Genomic DNA, 21863 nt, shown 5'->3' with positions numbered 1-21863 from the left:
TACATCCCTCCCTTACTGAACTCATGGCTTTGCTTTACTATTCTGCATCTTAAGTCTCCTGCCTTTTTCCTGTAGTTAAAACTAGGATCTAGGGGTAACAGTGGAAGCAGCAGTTCTACATAAGAAGCAGTACACAACAAATTATTTAAAGACACTCTCCCTTATAATGTATATTCATTCCAATTTAGCATCTTCTTCCTTTGTCTACCATTTTTTTTCTTGTACCGATGAAGGACACAATCAAGACAAAAAAGGGCAGACAGCCGCCATACTTCCACCTCACCTCTCCAAGACTGCAGGAAGGCAATTGCAGGAAAAAGCCTGATCACACCCACAGCCGGAGGTAGGTGCTCCTTTAGTCATTCTCTAGAGAGAGTTCATGAACAAGGCACTACCCCAGAAATGCTCTGAGGGTGTACAAATCACACAGGCTACACGGGATCTTCAGAGCTATTAAACTTCATATTCTCTGTCATTAGTGAGAATATAAAGAGGATAATAGAGAAAAAGAAATAGCTTCTCTATTATAATTAAATAATTAAAAAGTTGTTAAACAAATTAACATACACAAAACATATTTTTCTCTAAATTCATTCCCCAAAACGGCTGAAAAACTTTCAAAAAAATTGTTCAGCCTGAGGCAGACACCCACTGGGCAAAACACTTGCTCACCTAGTTTAACTTTATAAAAGGAATAGAAGCTGTAGAAAACAACAACCTCTGCTTTAACTATAAGCAACCTGTACACACATACATATAAAACTAAGGTGTATTAAAACAAGATGCATAATTCACATAACTGAATACATTTAGTCTGAAAGCCTATGAGGCACAGAAGATTCATCTATTTTCTCTACTTACTTGGCTGCTTCTTCATTAAGGATCTTTAAATAATGTTTTACTGGGGAGAGAAGTTCCGGGATTTCCAACAGTGCCTTTTGTAACACAGGAGTTTTCACATGAGAATGTATGACTGGAACAAGAGCTTGAATTTCTAAGTCCAGACGAGACAGTGTGCTGACAATCAAGAAAAACTCTTGGGTTGAGCACTGAAAAGGGAAGCAATGTCTAAATCATTACAATGAATTGTATTTTCATGAAATCCTACAGGTTTTTTTGCTTTTTGAAAATGAGGCAAAAAACAGTTAAAATGTACAGACTGTAATGCAACTGCATAATCTTATCACATTCACAAGGCTAATAAAGAATACTAATTGTTTTAACCACTGTCATTAGGAACCAGTCCAGAGCAGATGTCCGTTATTCCTGTTGCTGGATGGAGATGTGTAACACAGATCCAGTAAACAAATAGCAGAAAAATGGGCTAATAATGTGCAAATAGCAAAAAAGCAGCTTGAGTAATTTTATGAGTACCACAACTTGTCCATATGGGCTTGTGCATCTATGTACTGTCATCTGAACCCCCGGGCTGCAGTTTTGGCAAGAGAGGGTTTGGAAGACAAGGTCAGGCACAGACGAAGAGTCTTGGTACAAGAACACGGAAAAGGAAAAAAAAAAAAAAGCACAGAAAGAGAAAACCAGCAGTCACTGCTTGAACTGCTTGTAGCTATTGCGAGCTTCAGGCTCTGGCTGGTTGCTCTCAGGTCTATGTGATGAGAAGACTACGGAGATCACACTAATCCAGCCTTTGTCTTTCAACTTCTCTCTCCTCACTGCAAAGTTATTAAAGAGATTTTTCTATCTCTTTCAGGCAGCTAGCCAGGGTATCATCAAAAGGGAATCTCCCAGATTGGAGCCAATAGCACACTTTCAGAGCTTGCTTCATGATATCCACCGAGTAGGAGCATATTGGTTCCCTTAAAGCAGCTTCTCGTAAAAAGCAGTGACTTGTAACGGAGAAACTCTGCTCTCTTTCTTTTTTAACCATCAATATTAATTCTGATGCGAATCAAATATTTTGCTGTTAGATTCTAGATGCTCTTCAGGATCAGCACAGTTTGTTACCTTTAGCTCATTTTCAAGAATTAGTGGTCAGGGTCTGAATTTTGCAAGCAGTTAACAACTCTAACAAAACAATCCACCTCCAGCCACACTCCTAAATCCCCCCCACCCCTCCCAGTGGTCCCATTCAATTCTCAGTTACCTAAGGTACTCATGCCCCACCTATAAATCAGGTAATACCAATTCTGAAATGGACTTTATGGAAGGTAAGTTTGCATTTGTGCTACACTGCATTTGCATGCCAACTGGAAACCTGGTCCTATGAGACACTTGATGCCTTCAAACCCTGCTGAATTCAGTGGCACTCCAGGACATTTCCAATTCAGAACATTTGAAAAAAGTTGTCCATAAATAAATATGCTGATATGTTTTCATATTTTACTGATCTGTAGCAACATTCCTTCTTTCATCTTCTGAACTTTTCCCATCGGTCAACTGACAACACAAAAAAACTCAGTTTATTTTCCTTATGGGAGGATGCAAGGAAGTGGGTAGGATATACTGAATGCTTCTATTACAGTATTCTTTGTATGCCACATCTGTTGCATCCTTCTCTTCCTACATTTTTTCTCTCTCCTACCCAGGCAACATACGGTCTAGAATTTAATTTCTGGTCAGTATTTTGTGGTGATCAGCACAACACTGATTACAGAACATGTAGGCTTCAGTGAACCACTATTTCATAAAACACATCTACATATTTATTTTGTCATCCCTTCTCTTTCAGTTTCTCCCCAGAGGTAAACTTTTGTTTCTTTTTCCTTCCCACATCCTTATACAAGAACTAAGACAATTCTCTCACGTCTTACACTGTAGTTATTTCTCCCAAATACCTTCTGTATCCAAATACAGAAGCAAGTATTAACAAATATGCTGGGTTGGAAAAGAACATTTTCTCTCCCTCCCCACATATGTAAACCCTAAAATAAGTTTGCTCTGTAATGCCTACCAGCCTTTCAGAACATGAAGGTGGTCTAAACACAGCCTTCTGAAAACCATGAAAAATAAATTAAGGTACACTCTGGTTACAGCCCTCTTCTCATTAAATACATGTCAATACTGGAACCAGTGATGGAAGACTGGCCTCCATGCTATATAAACACAGAATAAAGATACATATAAACATATAAACCTGCAGCCTTGGCAATCCGCTATAGACACTGGAAGTTGTAACTGACTGACAACAATAAGGATAGAATGAAAAATTTTAAGGTTCATTTCTGTGTTCACTGATTTGGTCTATCATAAATACTACATTAAACAAAAATCAAAGAAAAATAATTCCTGGCCATTTAAAACATATCAATCACATGAGTAAGTAAATCTAATACCAGTATCTGTTAGATACTCTCCAACTAACCTGCAGTATGGCTGTGTGCTGAAGAACTGAACTAGTCATACCAAACGGCAAGGTTGGTAGACATTTGACTAAAGGAATATGCAATTTAACCGTGATATTTCATGACATTAAGGAGAGCCAGAGAGATTACATTCTGAATGTTTCTGAAATATCTAAGTTCATCATTGTTTCAGACCCATGGAAATGAGGGACAGAAAAGACCCATTAAGTGGTTTCCCTGAAACTGCTCAATTTTTCTGCATGCATTTTCTTTTTGACTACTCTTGGGCCCTTATATTCCAAGAAACTATGTGCTTACCACTTCCTTTCAGAAACTAACCCATAAAGCAGTTAAGTATCATCATGTAAAAGTTTTATCCCATAGCCTAAATTTCCTTTCCATTAAACTAATCCAAATATCTCTAGTTTTATTCTTTTGTATTACACTAACTCAACTCCCTCTCTGCTGTTAACACCATTCAAATATCTCTAAACCTTCTGTTCCCCTTTAATCATTCATTTAACCAAATTATAATCTTTTAATCTTTCTTCATAAATAACCCTTTATTGAGCCTCATGAAAGCTTTGGTTCTCCCCTGCACTTGCTGCAATTTATCGACATCTTTCTGATAATCTGGAACTTACTTACTCTCTCTTGTAAAAGCTCTGACAACAAAATGAAACAAAATAATAAAGCAGTAAATCTGTCAATGGCATTTTAAGCCAAAGCACAAAGGAAAGGTCTGAAAGACTAAACAAATTACAAATCCAGGCTTGGACTCAGAGTCAAAGTAAAATACAGTATGACTGACTGCATCATCATCATCAACCTTGATGCAGACAAAGGATAAAATTCTGCAAGACTTCCCTTGACTACAAAAAGTACTCAAGGAGGCAAAGACTGAAGCCCTGCCACACAAAATTGCAAAGAAGGTCCCTGACAGACAGCATTAAATGATTCATAGGAGAACAACATCCAGAAAAGAATGAGCAAATAAGGACAGTAAGAAATAGATCAGTTGAGAAGGTGGTGTTTGTTTGGCTTTTTTGTTAAATTGTTTTTTAAAAAAAGAAACCAAATAGGGACTTAATTAGTACATTATCTATATGAGGCTGGGAAACGGAAAAGATTTTAAAAATACGGAAGAACACCTGTCTGAGGTGTTCTTCAATAAGGGTGGTGAGGCTAGTGAAGGTGAGGCTTCAACAAGGGAAAGAAGCTATATTTCAAGGTAGTGTCATCTGTAAAAGAATCAGCGGGGGAAAAACAAAACCCAAACTTGGTCATGTACAAAAGACACTGTAAACAACCCTGAAAGTTATAATGAGATGTCTTGAAGGATGGTTAATGAACATGCTGAAGCTTCTCATAGCAACTCTGATAGCCTACACACCATAACAGTTATCTAATGAGTTAAAACCTATTCGATTCTACCATGAGCTACAGTCTACAATACCTTTGTAGAATGTGAAATTCAGCATACTTTGCTACAAACAACTTTGTTAAATGTAACATTCCCAAGAAAGAGTGTGAACATATCCTTTTTGTGCTTATTGAGAATATTACTGTTTCCCCTGGCTTGATTTTAGTACCACTGCAGGACTTGGCATCTGAAATTTAATGGCTCCACTGCAAAAATGATTTACAGATAACTTGAAACAGATGCATAAAAATAACTCTGAAAAGCTGGGCTCCATTAAAGTGGGCCTGATTCCATTTATATCCTAACGTTACAGAAGATATATAACTGTGTTATAAATTAGAAACTTTTAAAATACAGTAAAAATGGTTTACATAAAGCAGGATTAATAGCCTTGCATTCATGGAAGATTCTCACAAACTTATTCAATGCTATTTTTGCAGTCTAACTTTGAAATGGTGCCAATGATAGCTACAGCTTCTGTGGCACTAGAAAAATAACCTCAGAGTTGACAGTGATGCCAAACAATAGTTTCAACCAGCAGCTTATCAAACTGTACTGAAAATGGTATGGCTGCCACTGAGAAGAACGCACGAAAGATGCACAGCAGTATGCCAGGTCTAGCATCCTTTGAACAACAACACTGAAAGCAAAATAGCCTCACTTGCACTAGTGAAATTGTTTCCAACAGATCTGAAAGGAAACCACAGAGACCCACAGCTGACAGCCATTGACCACTCCAAATTAAAAGCATTTCAAATAATCAAAATAGGAGTCGAAATGCAGCACACATTTATCACTCCTTTCAAACTGTAATAACTACTTTATGTTTTTAGTGTAGTAAGCATACTATTTCTGGTTTAAGAAAAATGAAGTATTTAATTTTAAAGTTACTATATCCCCTTGTTATTACCCTGTTTATATTAATCAGCATAATGGAAAACAATTTGCCTAAATCAGCATTTAGTATTGCAAATCTAAAAATATCTGTGATGCAAATTCTTCCAAAGACTAAAAGTATAGTATATGCAAGATGTGCATATTTCTATCATAGAAGAAAAAATGTAAAAAAAAAAAATATATGTTAGCTGAAGTCAATAATGTATTATGCTATGTGGAGAATTTATTTGAAACATTTTATACAAACAGTAACTCATTTCCTGAGCATATGTAACAGGTATTGATTTCTGAAGAGGAAAAAAAAAAAATCAGAAATACAACATTTTTCTCTGAATCTTCTGAAAAACACCGTCTTCAATGAAGTGTCAAACATACCTTCCAGGCACACTTTCAGCATCATTCTGTATGACAAGCTTATGTGAAAGATTTTAAACACTTAGCACCAAGCTGAGCAGCAGCCTTCTCCTCTGAGGAGTCTGAGCATGACAGTGAAGTAGTGAAGTATTCACTGGAATACTGAAAGGCAAATCATTTCCACAAGGAGGCTGTAGGCAGCCGGGCAGCAAACACCCCCCTTGTAGCAACTGCCTGCTTTATTCTGCACAGGTGTCCAGCCTGGTAAGTGGGCAGCAAAGTTTTAGAGACTGATTGAGAACTGAACAGGTTTTCCCAGCTACAGCAACTTGTGAGGAACTCTGAAAGAGGGAGAGCCTACAGTTGAAGTTAGGAGCAGAACAAACCAAAATGACATTTTAGTACACACCCTGGTAAGGCTTGACTATTGACCTCACTCCTTGTGTAGGAGTTCAGTGAAAGAGCTTCACTTCAATGTGTTCTGTAAATTCAATGACCATTTGTTATGATGATTCCTATCCACTTTGGTAACTAAGCTGTAGTCAAAAAATAATGTTTATTGAGCAAAGGGTACAAATAAGATAAACATTTATGGATCAAGCCTGTATAAATACTTACCTTCTGAAACAGCCTGCATGAAACGAGGCATTAAACCAGCAAGCAACATCAGGATGGCCCTGTTGGACACATTTCTAAAAGTACTGATGGCATGTCTACTCTACTGGTTTTTAGACCTACTCAAGAATAGGTCTCTGACTGTTCTCTTGCCATTCTGTGCACTCCATAGCAAAGCTAAGAAGTCATCACTGTAAATGAGACAAAAAAAGTAGGGTCCTGCCATTTGTATTTCCCACTGTTCTGAAATGCAGATCACAAAAGGAAATGCATGTGGAGGAATTTTTTTTCTGTTATTTGGTGGCTCTTTCCAGGGGCTAGCGGGCAGGTCTGAACTGGTTATGGAAGACATTGAGCTAATGTGTCTTCCAGCAAGATCTAATTCTGCATCAGCTCCAGCCACCATTTAGACAAAACTCTTGACAATTCCCTGTCTGTTTCCTTTTGAAGTCAACTTCTGACTGCTACCAAGAAGTCTTCAAACAGTTAATCTCCAGCCATCCTTCTCTTGCCATAGAGAAGGATAAGGCCATTCTGCTGTTGACAGCATTTCTGCCCATCAAGATGTGAGGTGCTGGAGCTGCAGGAAGTGAGAAGAACAACCAGACCTTATATTAATTCCACTCTCCATAGCAACAGTAACATTTCTCTTATCTCCTTAACCATTCCTATAGTCCTTTTCCAGGCTGGGGCAAACTTGGAGCTGATAATACGACCTCCAGCGTAATAACTAATTGCCACTACAAGAATGCTGTTCTAATTCCAGATTGCTCATACCTAGAGGTAGATCAACAATAGGTTTTGGTGGTTTGGGGTAATGGGAACTTGCAGAAGGTCAGATTAACAATTGCCAATCTGAATGACGCTACCAGATAAGAATCACTAGCAGATTTACTATTAAAAAAAAAAAAATTTAGCAGTCAGACCAGGAAAATATACAACGATGTTATTTACCAGAAGAGCTCCCACTAGGATGCTTTGCCTTGCAAAGTCAGTTCCAAAACAGAGCATTGTTTTTTGCCTTAGTTTTTTTTTCTGTCTCCTCTAGAGGTTACTGGTGCAAAGTGCATCGCACAATAAAAGTTCTGCAATGGCTGATCTGAAAGAAAGATGTTTGGAATGACTGAGACAATCTACCCACCTCTGTACACTTCAGAGGTCTCCCTTCATGGAACGTACCTCCTCAAATACTAATGTTACTGAAGTCTGAAGGGCATGAGGGATAAAATAATTATCACATTCACCTATTTTTCCAGCAGTTGAAACTGAATCAACAAGCCTGCATTACAGCATATTCCTTTAGTTAAGCCATCACTGTGCTCCACTCAGATTTTTGTAACCCTTAGTGGGAATGAAGTTGCAGGGAACCTCATTTTGAGCATGTGGGAGATGGATGTCTAGAATTAACAGAACTGGAAAGCCTCCTAGTAGGAAGTGAAATGGCAGCATTTACTAGATATTCAGAAAAAAAAATTTCATTAAAATCAGTTTCTTGAATATGTATCTCCTTTGCAGGTACCTTTCTTCAGGCTCCATATTCACTGTCTGTCTAGACTGTAAAATCTGTTTCCCAGAGTCTGCTTTTGATTCTTGATTCAAAACAGACCCTGTGTTTCAGGGACACTGTCATCTCCTCAAAGTCCTGAAGATCTTCAGTGCTATGGGCACTCTCCACAGTGTTCTGCAATGGCTGACAAACTAGATTTTTACCAAGAGAAGTTAATTCATCAAAGCAAAAGTGTGTGCTTGGAGCTTTTCCCTCACATTTACCCTTCTTAAGGATTCTGCTGGAGCAATTCTCCTCACCTGCAACTTCTTTCCAACACCTGAGTCACTAAACTCACATAACCTCACGTTACAGTGGCTGTTGTTAAGACAAACTACATTGTCACCTCATTCCAAAAATCACCTGAAAATCCAGGGCCTCTGTATGGTTTCACCTAAATGTTGGCTTTAAACTTGAGAAGGGTAAGCAGCTCTACAACAGAAAGGGACACCTGATACAGACTAGTAAAAGTGGGGGGGGGGGAGGGGGGCGGGAAAAAGCAGCATAGGACAGCAGTGGAGGATTGACAGATGTTGTGAAATACAGATGTATCCCTACAAATCTTATTACATATCGCTCAACCTGAAATGAGTTAAAACATTAAAAAGTAAATTATCTAATTCCTGGACAGTTGTTTTGAAAGACAACTGTATCATGTGGATACTCTTAGATACTCATGTGTACTCCTTAGAGGATGGGGAAGTTGGTGCACAATCCCTCTTTTTATAAACTTCATTATGGCTGGACCTCCGTATCCATTAATTGAAATACACAATTTGTATTTCCATGTGCCTAACACTGCAACACATCAGGGCCTTAAAAATTATACGAGAACTGAGTATCAGATTTTCAGAGAGAGGAAACCTTTGCGCTGCACCATCCAAAGAAATTACAATTTTTCTCTCCTTCTTCCCACCTATTCCTTCATCTAAAACAAACTGTCAAAACCTCTAAATATAACAGTGAAATGAAAGAACATGAAGTACTGCACAGGTGCTATTAGCACATTAATCTGCTTCAATTACGAATTGCCAGTGTCTTGTTACAAGTAATTCTTATTAAAATGTGCAAGTGAGATCCAAATTACAGAATTTAAAACAAATTAACATTCATTGGAAAACACCTAACTACAGCCAAGTGGTTTCACTTGCAAGTGTGATTTTAGATAAGCACACAGAATGCTGTGCTTTGTTTTAAAGGGAAATCATTTATGGCACAAGGACCTACTGCATCATCCCATCTCACTGAATCCAGCCAGTAAATCATGATTATCACAGATGTTTTTCCTGTTAGCATTAGCAATACAATGTATGTATTCTAGAACCCTACTCAGACATTTCTTCTATCAGCATATCACTGATAACAAATAAAATGAGATTCTACCATAAGTCAAAAATAGTTTTTATAAACTTGCATCCCTTTGTTATGTCAGCCTCAGTCTTGCTAAGAAGAAAATATTTTTAAACAACATGCAAGAACTATGGAAGTACATTAAGATAGAATGACGCCATTTAGAAAACAATGAATTAGGGTAATTATGGCTATACCTTTTTGTGAAAAACACTGCAGAGGCCTCTCTCTATATCTGGAAGCTTACAAAGAAGATTTCGAATCTGACCAAACACACTGGATTCTGACAGTAGAATTTCAGACACAGCATCAAGCCGGGCATTTATTTCACTGTAAAAGAATAATCACAAGATCAATAAATAAAAATTGTGTTTCTCTGAGGGGAAGGCATATAGCTAGTGAACTTTTTCCCTTGGTTTGTTTTGGTTTTGTTGTTGTTGGTTTTTTTTTTTTTTTTTTTTAAACTTTGACTAAGGCCACCTTCTTATGAGATAGTAAGCAGAAGAATTAAGAAACGCAGAGGATCTTGGGCTTTCATTCAAGATGCAAGATCCTGGATGTAAGCTCATTATCCCCTCTTTATGCTCAGAACAGCCAAATATAAAATTCAGTGCTGATGTCTACATGTTCTTCTAGTAGTACATAACATGAGCAACACTGAATCCTGAATATCCAGCCCTAAATTTGCAGATAAGTACCTGGGGGAGGGGTAGGGGGAGCTTACATTTGAATTCTATGTAGCATACTCTATTCCAACAGATTATAAACAGTGGTTACCATTTTGCCCCTCTACTTTTGATCCAGACCAGCAATTGGTAGTTATATGAATCAGAACCATGTTGGGTTTTTGGTTTCTTTTTAAAAAAAAAAACAAAACCTGTAACATTAATCTCCATATTTCAGGACTGAAGTCAATCAATGAGGAAACACTTTTTATGTGATGAAACAATTCTACGGTTATTTGCACTTTCCTTATAATCATATTGTTACAGCCACTGTCAGAAAAGAGCTTTAAAATGGAAAACCTATTGCCAAGGTTCACCTCAATTTACACTGCTGCTAATGGCACAGCTACAACTTCCAATATATCCATGAACTGGCAGTAGATTCCAGAGCTATGGTAAACACCATTTCTGCTTTCTGTGCAACAAAATTGCATCAATGCTGCTTTCTAGAAAAAGACTGAGATTCGGTGTACATGGATGCACCCAAGACATACAGATGAGGAGTTTATGTTCAGGAGCTAGTGAACCAAAGCACCATCAGTGCATGCAGCCCAAAGGACACAGAGCAAAAGGTAGCAAGCTCGCTGTATGACAGCAGTGAAAGAGATGTGTCAAAGCTGAATAGCACAAGTTCTCTGAATGTAGTTTTCCCATGTTCAGGCTTTATCTCTGAGGTAACTGTGTACACTACAAAATACAGCCAACTAGGTGAAAGCTGTGCTGAGATTTGCTGAGGTTTCACAACAAAAACGTCTGCTCCAGATCATACATTTCCTCAGGGTCCCCCATCAACGTGCCGCTGGGCATGCTCTGTGGGTACAAGTGCGCTGGAAGGCTTTACCTGGAATTCGGAAAGTTTCCAGCAAGTAAGGCTGAATCTGAAATGTGATGTTCCAAGGAACTTTAAAAATCCTCAAGACATCCCAAGTGCTTATTTCAAAACGCTTGTGTTTTCTCCCAGAATGACAACTAAGCCTTATCATAACATTCTCCTCCTTTGACAAGAAAGTTCAAAAATCCCCACACTGCTATGGGTGAGTCCGTCCATGCTTGCAGGTTAAGAAGAAAGCAGTCTTTTGATACCAGCCAAGTGTGTGCAAGGCCCGCGCCTGTTCTCACAGACCAGCGAGATGCTTAGAGCTCAGCCAGCACAGAAGGATAAAAAGTAAGGACGCAATCAAAATGTAAGATTTTGGGGAAGACTGCCTGTCTTACCCATGGCTTTTATTGCAGAACTACTGGGCCATTTGCCACTGTAGCTGCTAACAAATACTACCCATGAGGAAATCACTGAAATTAGGGAACTCCACAGGCTGCAGACATTACAACAGACTGGCAGACAGAGGCCTCTGGCCCTGAAGAGAGCTAAATCTAAGAGTCCTTGAAATTTTATTACAAGGCATGTAAAAGGGGGAACATCGTGACTGGATGTGCGGTTGGATACACATAAATCTAATGGCATTTAAGTGCCAGCATTCTTCAGTGACATACTGCTTTATACTAAAACAGTAAAACCATCCCCCATCTGCCACAAATGACACATTTTCATTCCCAGAGATGCCTTGCTGTACAACGCCAGGATCTGCAGTGTCCCACCTGCCAGCACCTATCTGGAGTGCAGGTGGATGCAATCCTCCACAGCCACCATCTGAACTGGGGACAGACCCTCTGCTGTCTTTACCCTGCGCACCTTGAGAACTCACTCTGTTCTCGCCGAACCGGACAGCAGACTCTGCAATCACACCAAAGGACCCAAAATATTTCACTCTCCTAAAAGACTGCTTTTTCCCAGCCCTGAGGAAAACAAATGTCAGACTTTGTAGGCACTTCTTAGCAGCCCTGCCATAGGTGACAAGAATACTTTCTTCTTCCCCACCACCGCTCCACTCCTCTAGCAATGCCCAATGCACAGAAGTAAACATTTCTCCCTTTCCCCTGGGCAGCCAGGTGACCTGCAAGCAACAGCAGCAGACAGCAGGTACTGTCAGTGCAACTGCTCAGACCTGTAGTGGCTGTTTTCAGCACAGACACAGCGGAGCTTTGAATCCGATCTTTAAGAGCCACAATCACGTACCTGGTGCAGCCCCGCAGGGTTACTAGAAGTTACGCAACCAAATAACCAAAGAGCAAGATGTTGGCATGCTCACAGCATATTCAAGACAGCAGAGATTTAAGCTTTGTACATCAATTAGTGAGGCACTCTAAACTACAGCTGGATAATGGAAAGTAAATTGGGAAGTGTTAATATCAGTGACAAAGTAATAAAATACCCCAAGTACGCAGCTTTGAAGCTAGCAAATGGTTACACTGAAATTCTGGAAAGTCAGTATCATCAGCCACAATTACATTTTCATGCAGAATTATTAAATCTGCTGTACTTGAGACCCTGGAACACTAGTCTGTGTGAAGGAGTACTGAACTGTTAAATTATAAACACATGTACCTTAAAGAAGAAAATAATCTGTATTTTTATTATAAAAAGCATGTATAAACAGCAGAATTCTGTTACCAGAACATTGTCATTTAATTTAAACAGTATGATTATATCTACGTGACCAAATGAAAATATACTCTAATATGTAAAATACATGCAGATATTCAAAAAACTCCTCCCTTCAAAGCTTAATCTGCACTTTAATCATCCTCACATATGGCTATGTTACTGTAGGTCCAGTAATCTAAAACTAAGCATCCATACAGTTTTTCTCCTTTAATCCCACAAATAAGAAAGGGTCAGGAAAATGGCATTGAGTATCAAATGACCCATTTTTTCCACCTGCAAACAAAACATACTGGGATTCCTATTTCAAAAGCCAGAAAGTACAGTGAAGAACTGCGTAAAACTACACATCTATAAGGAGGGAAGGACAGGGAAGAGAATAATAAAAACAGCCAGATGATGAATTTCAAAGTATGCTTTTAAACTTTAAATATTTATACTTAAAACTAATAAACATTTTGTTAAGCCCAAATATATCATTGTGATCAGTTGTTAAAGCACCTCAAAAGGCATTTGTTCTGCACTGCATAGTTATCCAGCACATTTGATGTGCAGGTTGGGGTTTTTAATCTCTGCATAATCTGGAAAAAAATTCCATCACTAGATAATTTGAATATAACATTACACAAAGAAACTCAACAGCTTATGCTAAGAAATCATGTCACATTTTATAAACTGGCTACTACTTCATTCTCTATTTAGGTGTGATGTTACCCTATTCTTTCCCATCTGTATAAACCATGTTAGCAATCTGAGCTCTATCCAATTTTCCAAACAATCTTCTGCGAAATAATGTAACATAAGTCAGTTAACTAAATGCAATGTGTGTACATCTGCCATACTCTCCATCTAAGAACAGCATTATTAATGCAATACTAAAACCACTTTGCAATGTATTTAAACAACAAAATCTAACTGCAGGATTTATTGTTCTAGTCATTTAAAAGAACTACTTGAAATTAAATCATGAGATACTCCCCTGTATTATTCTGCTGTCAGATATGTGAAAAATACAGAAAATTAGCAAATATAAAAATATTTGAATCATGAACTAAAAACTATTTTGACAAAGCAGAAGGCTGCAGATATGAATGTACTGCATTGAATTAACATCTGAGCATCTTAGCAATCTAAATAGCACTGCTGGTTGCTTGTGTGCTAACAGATCTTGTTGTCTCTCATACAGTGAAGAAAATCTAACATTTTTAGATGTAATAATATATCATTACATTTAAAACAGTGAAATTGATAATGTAACTGCTATAAAAGAACTGCAGAAATTTTCAGTCATATAGGGTTTTATTTTTATACAAGATAAATAAACACAAATTTATCAGAAATCTCTTAATTTATGATAAATGCATAAAGTATGAGTTCACGCATCATGGTAAGGGCATAGCTCAAGTACAGTGAACGTATAAAATTGAAATGAATTTTATTAAATCTGTTTAGAGACCACAGCAATATGTAAAGCTATCAGTCACAAGGACTCAACACCTTAAAAAATGTAATGAAGAGTATGAAACAAACGTTGCTTTCCATGAACTATAATATCTAGATCAAAGCCTAATAGCCTCCTGCCTAACTACACCATTTCAAAGAAAGAAAGAAAGTGTATTACTTAAACATTGCGAAAATGCAATATACACATGGGTGTCAGTTGTGTCTGAGGAAGTCCCTGAACTGCAAATTGCTGGAAGCTTGAGAGTGCTCTGGGAAGGTAACATTACCCAGTTGCCCTCTTCTCACACTCTCCTCTGATACTGGCTTCCAAACACAGAACAAGGTGAATGCTGTTCTGACTTCTGTTGCTTTATATTTTGTCTCGCATATTTTTTCTTGACCTTCCTTCAGAACACAGTTTACAAATGAAGACTTTCTATGAGTTGATCAGGTTAAAGGCCCTGCTAAATAGTTGAGAGGTTTCTGCTTTAGACCACTCTCTCATAACAAGCAATTAATGCCATCAAAACCCAAAAGTCATGGTAGAACTACCACTATGCAATCAACAAACTGTATATGTCTTTTTAAAGAACAAGCAAACAAATTAATAGTCTATCACTTGCTTTTTTACTTCAGTGGCTAAGTTAGAATCTGGCTAACTTCATGGGATAAATCTTGAATTCTTAACTTGTGCTGCGACCACTGCAATTTTATGCATTAGCAACAATGAAAAACTACAAACAAGGGTAATTACGTCATAATTACTACAGTGAAATTTAAATGAAACCTAAATAAATGTAACATCCTTCTGGATCTGTTCACTTGTTTTTCTAAATGCAGGAGAAACAGAGTAATTTAGTTTCAAAACTCCTAATGTCCCATTCCCCTTCAGAGAGGTCCAATGTTCCCCTAAACAAACATGCAGCCCTGAGAAGACAATGTTCCTGAATGGATCTCAAATACTTAACAGCAACATACAAGTACCATAAACTTTGTCTTCACATCTGTTATAAGAATGTATAAAATATGCAAATGGTAATCAAACACTTTTGTTTATGTTCACACAAAATATATTTCAACTATTTTTGTGCCAAAAAAGGGAACTGTTAGCTACTTTAGCCAACATGAATGAATGCCTGATTACCACATTTATAAGGAGTTAGACACAGCATTTAATGGCACCAAAACACAGCTAGCAAAAATGAATGAATACATGTGATGATGTTGCAATCTTTTTCTTTACTACAACAATTTTGAGATCTCAGGCTTATGTTGTAACCTGCATTTGTGCATTTTATATCAGCACTGATGCCATAAAATCTTTATTCTTGGAGGAAAATTTAGACTGTGAAATTCTGCTGTAGGATGGATGGATTTTATTCCTAAATCACTGCTGCAAAAGAAGATTCTAATCCAGCTCTGGATGACAACAGTATCAAATGGTAACCAGCTTAACCCTGAATTGAGATAGGTTTGTTTAAAGACTGTTAGGTGGTTTGTTTTACTGCACAGATCTGCTAATTATGGGAACAAGGACAAAGTCAAACTTGAAAGACTTTCCTTTAGGACTGTACTTTGTGTATAGAAGTATAAATAAAACAGCACTCAATACATTCGAAGTGAGAGGATTTAGAACAAGCTATTTTTATATTAGGAAACATATGTCGTTGCCAATATCACTATAAAGGCACCTGCTTCTTCCCAGTTCTACAGTACATCTCCTCCAAATAAAAGTCACCCTGCATTAGCAATACCAATTTACACTCTTTCTCTTCTTTAGTGGTAGATAAGGAACTGTCTGCAGTTTTGAATTTGCTAAAGCTACAGTCATTTTATGCTCTTGCAGGCAAAGTATATTCAGACTAATAGAAATTATTAATACTATTCTACAAGGCTTTGATTCATCCTCAATAAAAGCATCATCTCCTCCAGAACTTGAAGAAATGGGGCACAACAAAGGCTACTAGAATCACAGGAAAAAATTGAAATCCTATTTTTGAGGGGCAATTAAAAATTTGGCTTGTCTAGCCTGCAAAGCAGAGGTTAAAATGTTTTTGGTAACTCTCTAAATACATAAAATTTTCCTCTGTCCTTGAGATTCAAACATCAGCTTTAACTAGAGAAAGATCAAACTGGTATAAATTGACTACAAATAAATGCAGGCAAGAAACTACATAGAGTTCCAACCATCAAAGTCCCATATTCACTTCTGGCAAACAGTGTGTCTTAGAGAGAACATGAACTACACCACAGTAAAGCTGAAATACATCAACAGGTTGGGGTGAATCTGCGGCCAAAAAGGTACGCTCATTCTAATGGGGCTTTAAGTGTTTGATTTGCTGATACCCATTGCAGCACCCAAAAAGAGGCTTCATTGTCAAATATTTGATCTCATCTGGAATACTTTTTAACTAATTAATTCCATGCTTCTAAACTTTTACTAATGGCCTGGAGGAATTAAGTGAGACTTAATTCTGTCCCCAGGCTTCTTCCACGCCCCTAGCATCAGAGATGCCAGCAGCGTACTGGGCACGGCAGCCGGGGAGTGCTGAGAAAGCATCGAGCCTTGTGCTGGCTATGCCTTGCCACTGGCTCAAGGGTCCGCACAGAAAGTGGGGAAAGAGACCTTGGGCCTCCATGTGGGATGGGCATTGCCCACTTTTACCTCAAAAGTTCTCTATTACAGCAGAGGCCCAAAACGTTGACGAAGCCTTTGATCACCACTCCCTTCCCATGGCATGCTACATCATGTTGGAAGCTTTTAATTTTTTTCTCTACATTCACTCCAGTATAAGCATATTCTGAAGCTTGCAGTACACCAGAACTAACACATGCATTCCCAAAACATAGATGTGAAGTTGTGTGTATGGGTAAGAGGGTTGGTTTGGTTTTTTTTGGTTGTTCCCCCCCCCCCCCCATTTTTCAACACAAGGTGACAAGGGCAAAGTCTATTCATCCCAAAGCCCTGAGCAAACTTTCTGTGCTGGAAGTTGACTTCTGAACTTTATGTTTAGGGCATTCTGCTCTCTATAATCTTATCATTAACCTCATTACATTAGCTTCTACACATCATAAATAACATACTAAAAAACCAAGAGACTCAACAGAATATTAAAGAACTACAATTTCGGTACTTGTGGATCATCAGTCTGTTTAAGCTACTTCAAACCACAAACCCCCTCAAAAAACAGTAGAAATCAGCCCAAAGAGGGAGCGAGCATTGTACAAATTATTATGTTCACGTCACACACAGAACAAATGTTTTATCACTTACAGTTATCCACCCTTCACATCTAAGCTTTTAAAATTTTGCACTAGATACTTTTCTAACTCATTAACTAAGCACTTCTGCAACAAAGGCAAACACTAGCATTTTCCCATGTTATCTTCCACTTAGAGAGCACAGTCTCTACCTTCTCCCTGGCTAGAGTACTGAAAGTGACACTTCATGACGTCCACCCACTGATATTTAAAAGATATTCTACCTCTCCCAGGAATACACTAGGGAGAAAAAACCCAATCTCTCTTATGCAATGCTTTCTATACACACAGGCCACAGAGTTCTCTGCACAGGAATGGGATTCTACACATATTCCCCTACAGCGGCTATCAATTGCTCAGTATGATACTGAGACATCATTCACCTCAAGTCCTACTTTAAGCCGTGACTAGGTATTTGCAGCCTGATCTAACATGGCAATAATTAACCTCCATATAATTGTGTTACTCATCCGCCTTCTTCTGTTTTGAAATCTTTGTTCAGTTCCAGCCAACCTTGACAAGGTTGAGGAAGGTGTTTGTTTGATGTCAAGGAAACAAATTTCCTACAAATTGTGCAAGAATCAACACATGAGCAAGGCACAGACACAGATTAATATCCAATGAGGAACAGGACACAATATTTGTTCCAGAGTCTCTATTCTGTTCGGAGTCCAAACTGCACAAGCAGCATTGCTATAGCTTGGAGCCAGTCATAACACTTAGGAAACAGGAAAGGGAGATGCAAAGGTGAGGGTGGAAAGGAGTAACCATGGATATAACAGAGAGACAAAGAAAGACACATTTTGCAGAGATGACACTTCAGATTGTTCATATGCAGGGCAACAGCTTCCTTACACTTTCTCTTATACCACCGCCTTAGGACAACATATCCATAACGTACAACAACAAAACAAGAAAGATGCAAACCAGATCCAGGTTTGCTTAACCAGGCCTATGTTAAGCTTATCTTTCTCCTCTTCCTGTAGCTATTCAAAAAGCAATGACTGTTTCACATCAACTTCAGAGGTTCTGAGATTAATTTTGCATTAGGAAATAAATTATTTTTAAACGTTGCACACATACAAGGCACAAAGATCACATTATGTTACAACACTGTATTCCGACAACAGTCCTTAGACCTTTTACTGTTGAGTATGATAATACACAGCTCTAATCCTTCTCCTGCTGAAACTCCATTGTCCGACAGAGAAACAGCACGTTTCGTTGAGTCAAAAATGTTTCAACCAACTCAGCTTTCTATTTCCTTTTTTTCCATTGCCGTTACAGAAGTTAGGCGAGAAAGGCACTTGATGGGACTTACATTTCAAAGGCAAGATAGTCAATGTGAGATAATGCTTCTGTAATCCATAAAGTTATAACTCTTACAAAAAACAGTGACTTTCCTGATTTCTCCTAAAAAGCTGAGTCCTCAATGACTCATACATTTTTACCTCATCACCTTTGTATAGCTAGGTGAATGAGGACATTACAACTTCCTTGGTTAAGCCTTTATTTATTTTATTTTTCCACAAAATCTCACATTCCTAATGCTTAAAACCTTTTCTTGGAAGTGTCTAAATGTATTACATCACTGACTGTCTAATGGGTATCTACAGGGTTGCGCAAATGAGCTGTCTGTACACATTCTGCCTTTATTCAATCTAGTGCATGGTTTCTCCCCTTGAAATTTAGTGATCTTCACAAGTGATTTTCAACTATGAGGCATAAAGCAGTAATTACACCCGTTCACTTTTTGATACACCAAGGGAAATGCACCTACTCACTGACTGGAAAAGATGCAGTACAGAAATCTTACTTCCTCTGAAAATGTCACTCCAGGAGGCATAGGTGAATTACAATTACAGAATGTTCCCTAAGTGCATTTGTGTGCATTACTGGAAACAATACCGCTGAATGTCTGATGCACTAAGTATGTTGAATTACAACTTAAGAGTCAGAATGGGAGAAATACACAGCAACAAAATAGCTTTTTTAGCTTCAACTGAGGAGTTTTGTCATCTGCAGCCACAGAACTTCTTTCCATACTGAGAAAGAAGGCTGAAAAAGTTAAGTATCAGTCTCTATACATAGCAAAGAGCAGAGAATAAAGAGAAGAAAGCAAACCTACAAACTTGTAAAGCTGGTTCTGCACTGAGACAAGGTAGAATTTAAACTAAATTTACTGGTTAAGAAAGATCTTAAGTCGCCAAGCAAGCAGTCCTCTATCCTCTATGTCCACATAAGAACTCTGGCTATTTTACTCTTGAATGTTATTTCAGTTGCTGTATCACCTATGTAATCATTTGGGAGCAAAACGGTTAGAGGCACTCCGTTTCAGGTCCCCTTCCTCAGTGCTGCCCCCACACCAGACCAGAGCCTGTGCTCTGGCTCCCCCCGCTGACATCTTTACAAACAATTCCCCAAAGGTCCTGAGATGCCTCAAGGGCAGGAAAAAGACATAAACTACTTTATTTCAATTCATTCCTGCAAAGTGGCTCAGAAATTCTACCTATGCACTTTTAAGGTGAAAACCAGCCACATAATCAACTTCCATACAGTCTAATATATCTAGAGTGGTTACATCAAAAGCCTTTTTGAAGTGGGTACGATATATAAAAGCTATTATCAGAAGAATTTGAAAAAAAAAAAGTATACTGAAATCAACTTATGAAATCCCTGTCAGAAACCGTAGCATGAAACTCTTACCAGTATGTCTCCTACAAATGAGAAAGGTCTCTAATATTCTAAAAGAACAAAATAGGATGGAAAAAAATAGTTACATGCTTTTCTTACACTACTGATAAAAGATCCTCACAACAAGGCTAGTAAGAAAATCAGGCATCAATGCTTCAGAAGCACAGTGCTTTAACATATTAAAAATTGGTCAAAAAAAAAATGCTTCCATAGAAACAGTTGTAAATTAACAACAGTAGCAAAATGCTAAAACATTGGTATACCTCACTAGTTAAAACTGTTAAAAATTAATGAAAATTAAAACTGTTTAACACATCTACAAAAGTAAAACAGATGGAAAAAATATTTCAGATAACCAAACCAAAAGGACTTTCTGTATGTTATAGCTGAAGTGAACAAAGTGACAATTGAGTATATTGACAGTGCTCAGGGAACGCACATTCAAAGGAATGGATCCAAAACCTTAAAATGTAGGCAACAAACATTCAAGGGACTTAATACTGTTATTTACTACATATTCAAAGTATAATACTCCTATAAAGCCTGCAGAGAGAAATCAGAAAAGATCAGAAAAGTCCCTTTCAAGACAGAGACAGGTAAAAACAAGCATGACAGTACTACAAAATAAAGCATTTCTAAAACATTAATAAATAAAGCATAACTCAAAATACAAGAGTGACAAAACAATCATCACATTTCAAAACTAACACAAAGAAATACTTTTATATGTAATACATTGCATACAGGGATAACAGAAACATCCACAACTACGTCAGAACAAACTAAATACATTAAGAATGCAAATACTTGTGAAGCAAGAAAGACATCAAACATGAGTTGGCAAGTTTAGGAATAAAATATCCTCCAACAGCAGGTAATCCTCATGCATTGTCTGAAAAAGGACACTGAATTAGAATGGTACCCAATCTGATTTCTTCATAGGAAATTCTAACTTGTTCCAAACCTACTACTCTGAACTACTTGGACATTCTGTGCCCAAGCAGAGTGGTTTAACTCTCGAACCTATACATAATGTCCACATCTTCTGTGATACCATTTCCTGTGTAAACTCTACTATGGATCTTAGGTCTTCAGGAAAAATAGATGCATTTGGCATACTCAACATGATAATTTTAAAATATAAATTTAGCCCAAGATAAAGAACTATCTCACCTGGATTTCATGAGGGGCTGGGTTACCCATTTCTTCAGTCTCCGACGTCCAAAGGAAGTTTTAGTATGATCCAAGACCCAGAGTAGGCTTCCTTTTGTTTTCATATCAGTCTAAAACAATAAAAACAGCATAATTATTTTTAACTGAACAATCAATGATGTAGTGAAAGGATCTTTATCATACTACTTAAACATTCTGGTTAGGCTTTAAGATATGGCAACTGCATGTCCGTTTACTGACCTTGTTCACCAAGAATGCCTTACACAAAGTACCTCCAACAGTCCTTAGACACTTAAGTGTGCTTTTCCTTTTGCCAGAAAATCTTTCCAGAAAATTACTGGAATAAATTAAGCAAATTAAGTCTGTGCATAAAGGTCTGTGCAGTAGCACAAAAGAAAAAACAAATCCTATTGCAGTCACATCACTTGACCACAGTTGTTCAAGAACTCAAACTTCAGGAAAGTTCTTTGCTAGTCAAAATACAATGAAGTTCCTAACTCATACTAAAAGGCAGCACAGATTAACTTTCACTTACACCTCTGAAAATGTAATCCTCCTTCAGTTTGATCCCATGTGAAAT

The 21863-nt window shown here is 37.8% G+C and overlaps 1 protein-coding gene across 1 annotated transcript in view; it reads right to left on the bottom strand.

Annotated features, from left to right (window-relative positions):
* The window catches only part of MSH3 (mutS homolog 3), a gene marked incomplete at its 3' end in the record, with an annotated part of 113490 nt that overhangs the window by 44338 nt on the left and 47289 nt on the right, over positions 1 to 21863 (bottom strand). The window contains exons 12-14 of the mRNA XM_082013027.1: positions 21284 to 21393; positions 9685 to 9817; positions 862 to 1049 (exon numbers count right to left, since the gene is read on the bottom strand). Of these exons, the coding sequence (XP_081869153.1) occupies positions 862 to 1049; positions 9685 to 9817; positions 21284 to 21393 (431 nt within the window). The remainder of the gene's footprint in view (positions 1 to 861; positions 1050 to 9684; positions 9818 to 21283; positions 21394 to 21863) is intronic.

This window comes from Phaethon aethereus, assembly GCF_964289735.1.
Source record: "Phaethon aethereus genome assembly, chromosome: Z".
NCBI classification, from domain to species: domain Eukaryota; kingdom Metazoa; phylum Chordata; class Aves; order Phaethontiformes; family Phaethontidae; genus Phaethon; species Phaethon aethereus.
This window is presented reverse-complemented; position numbering and strand designations above follow the sequence as displayed.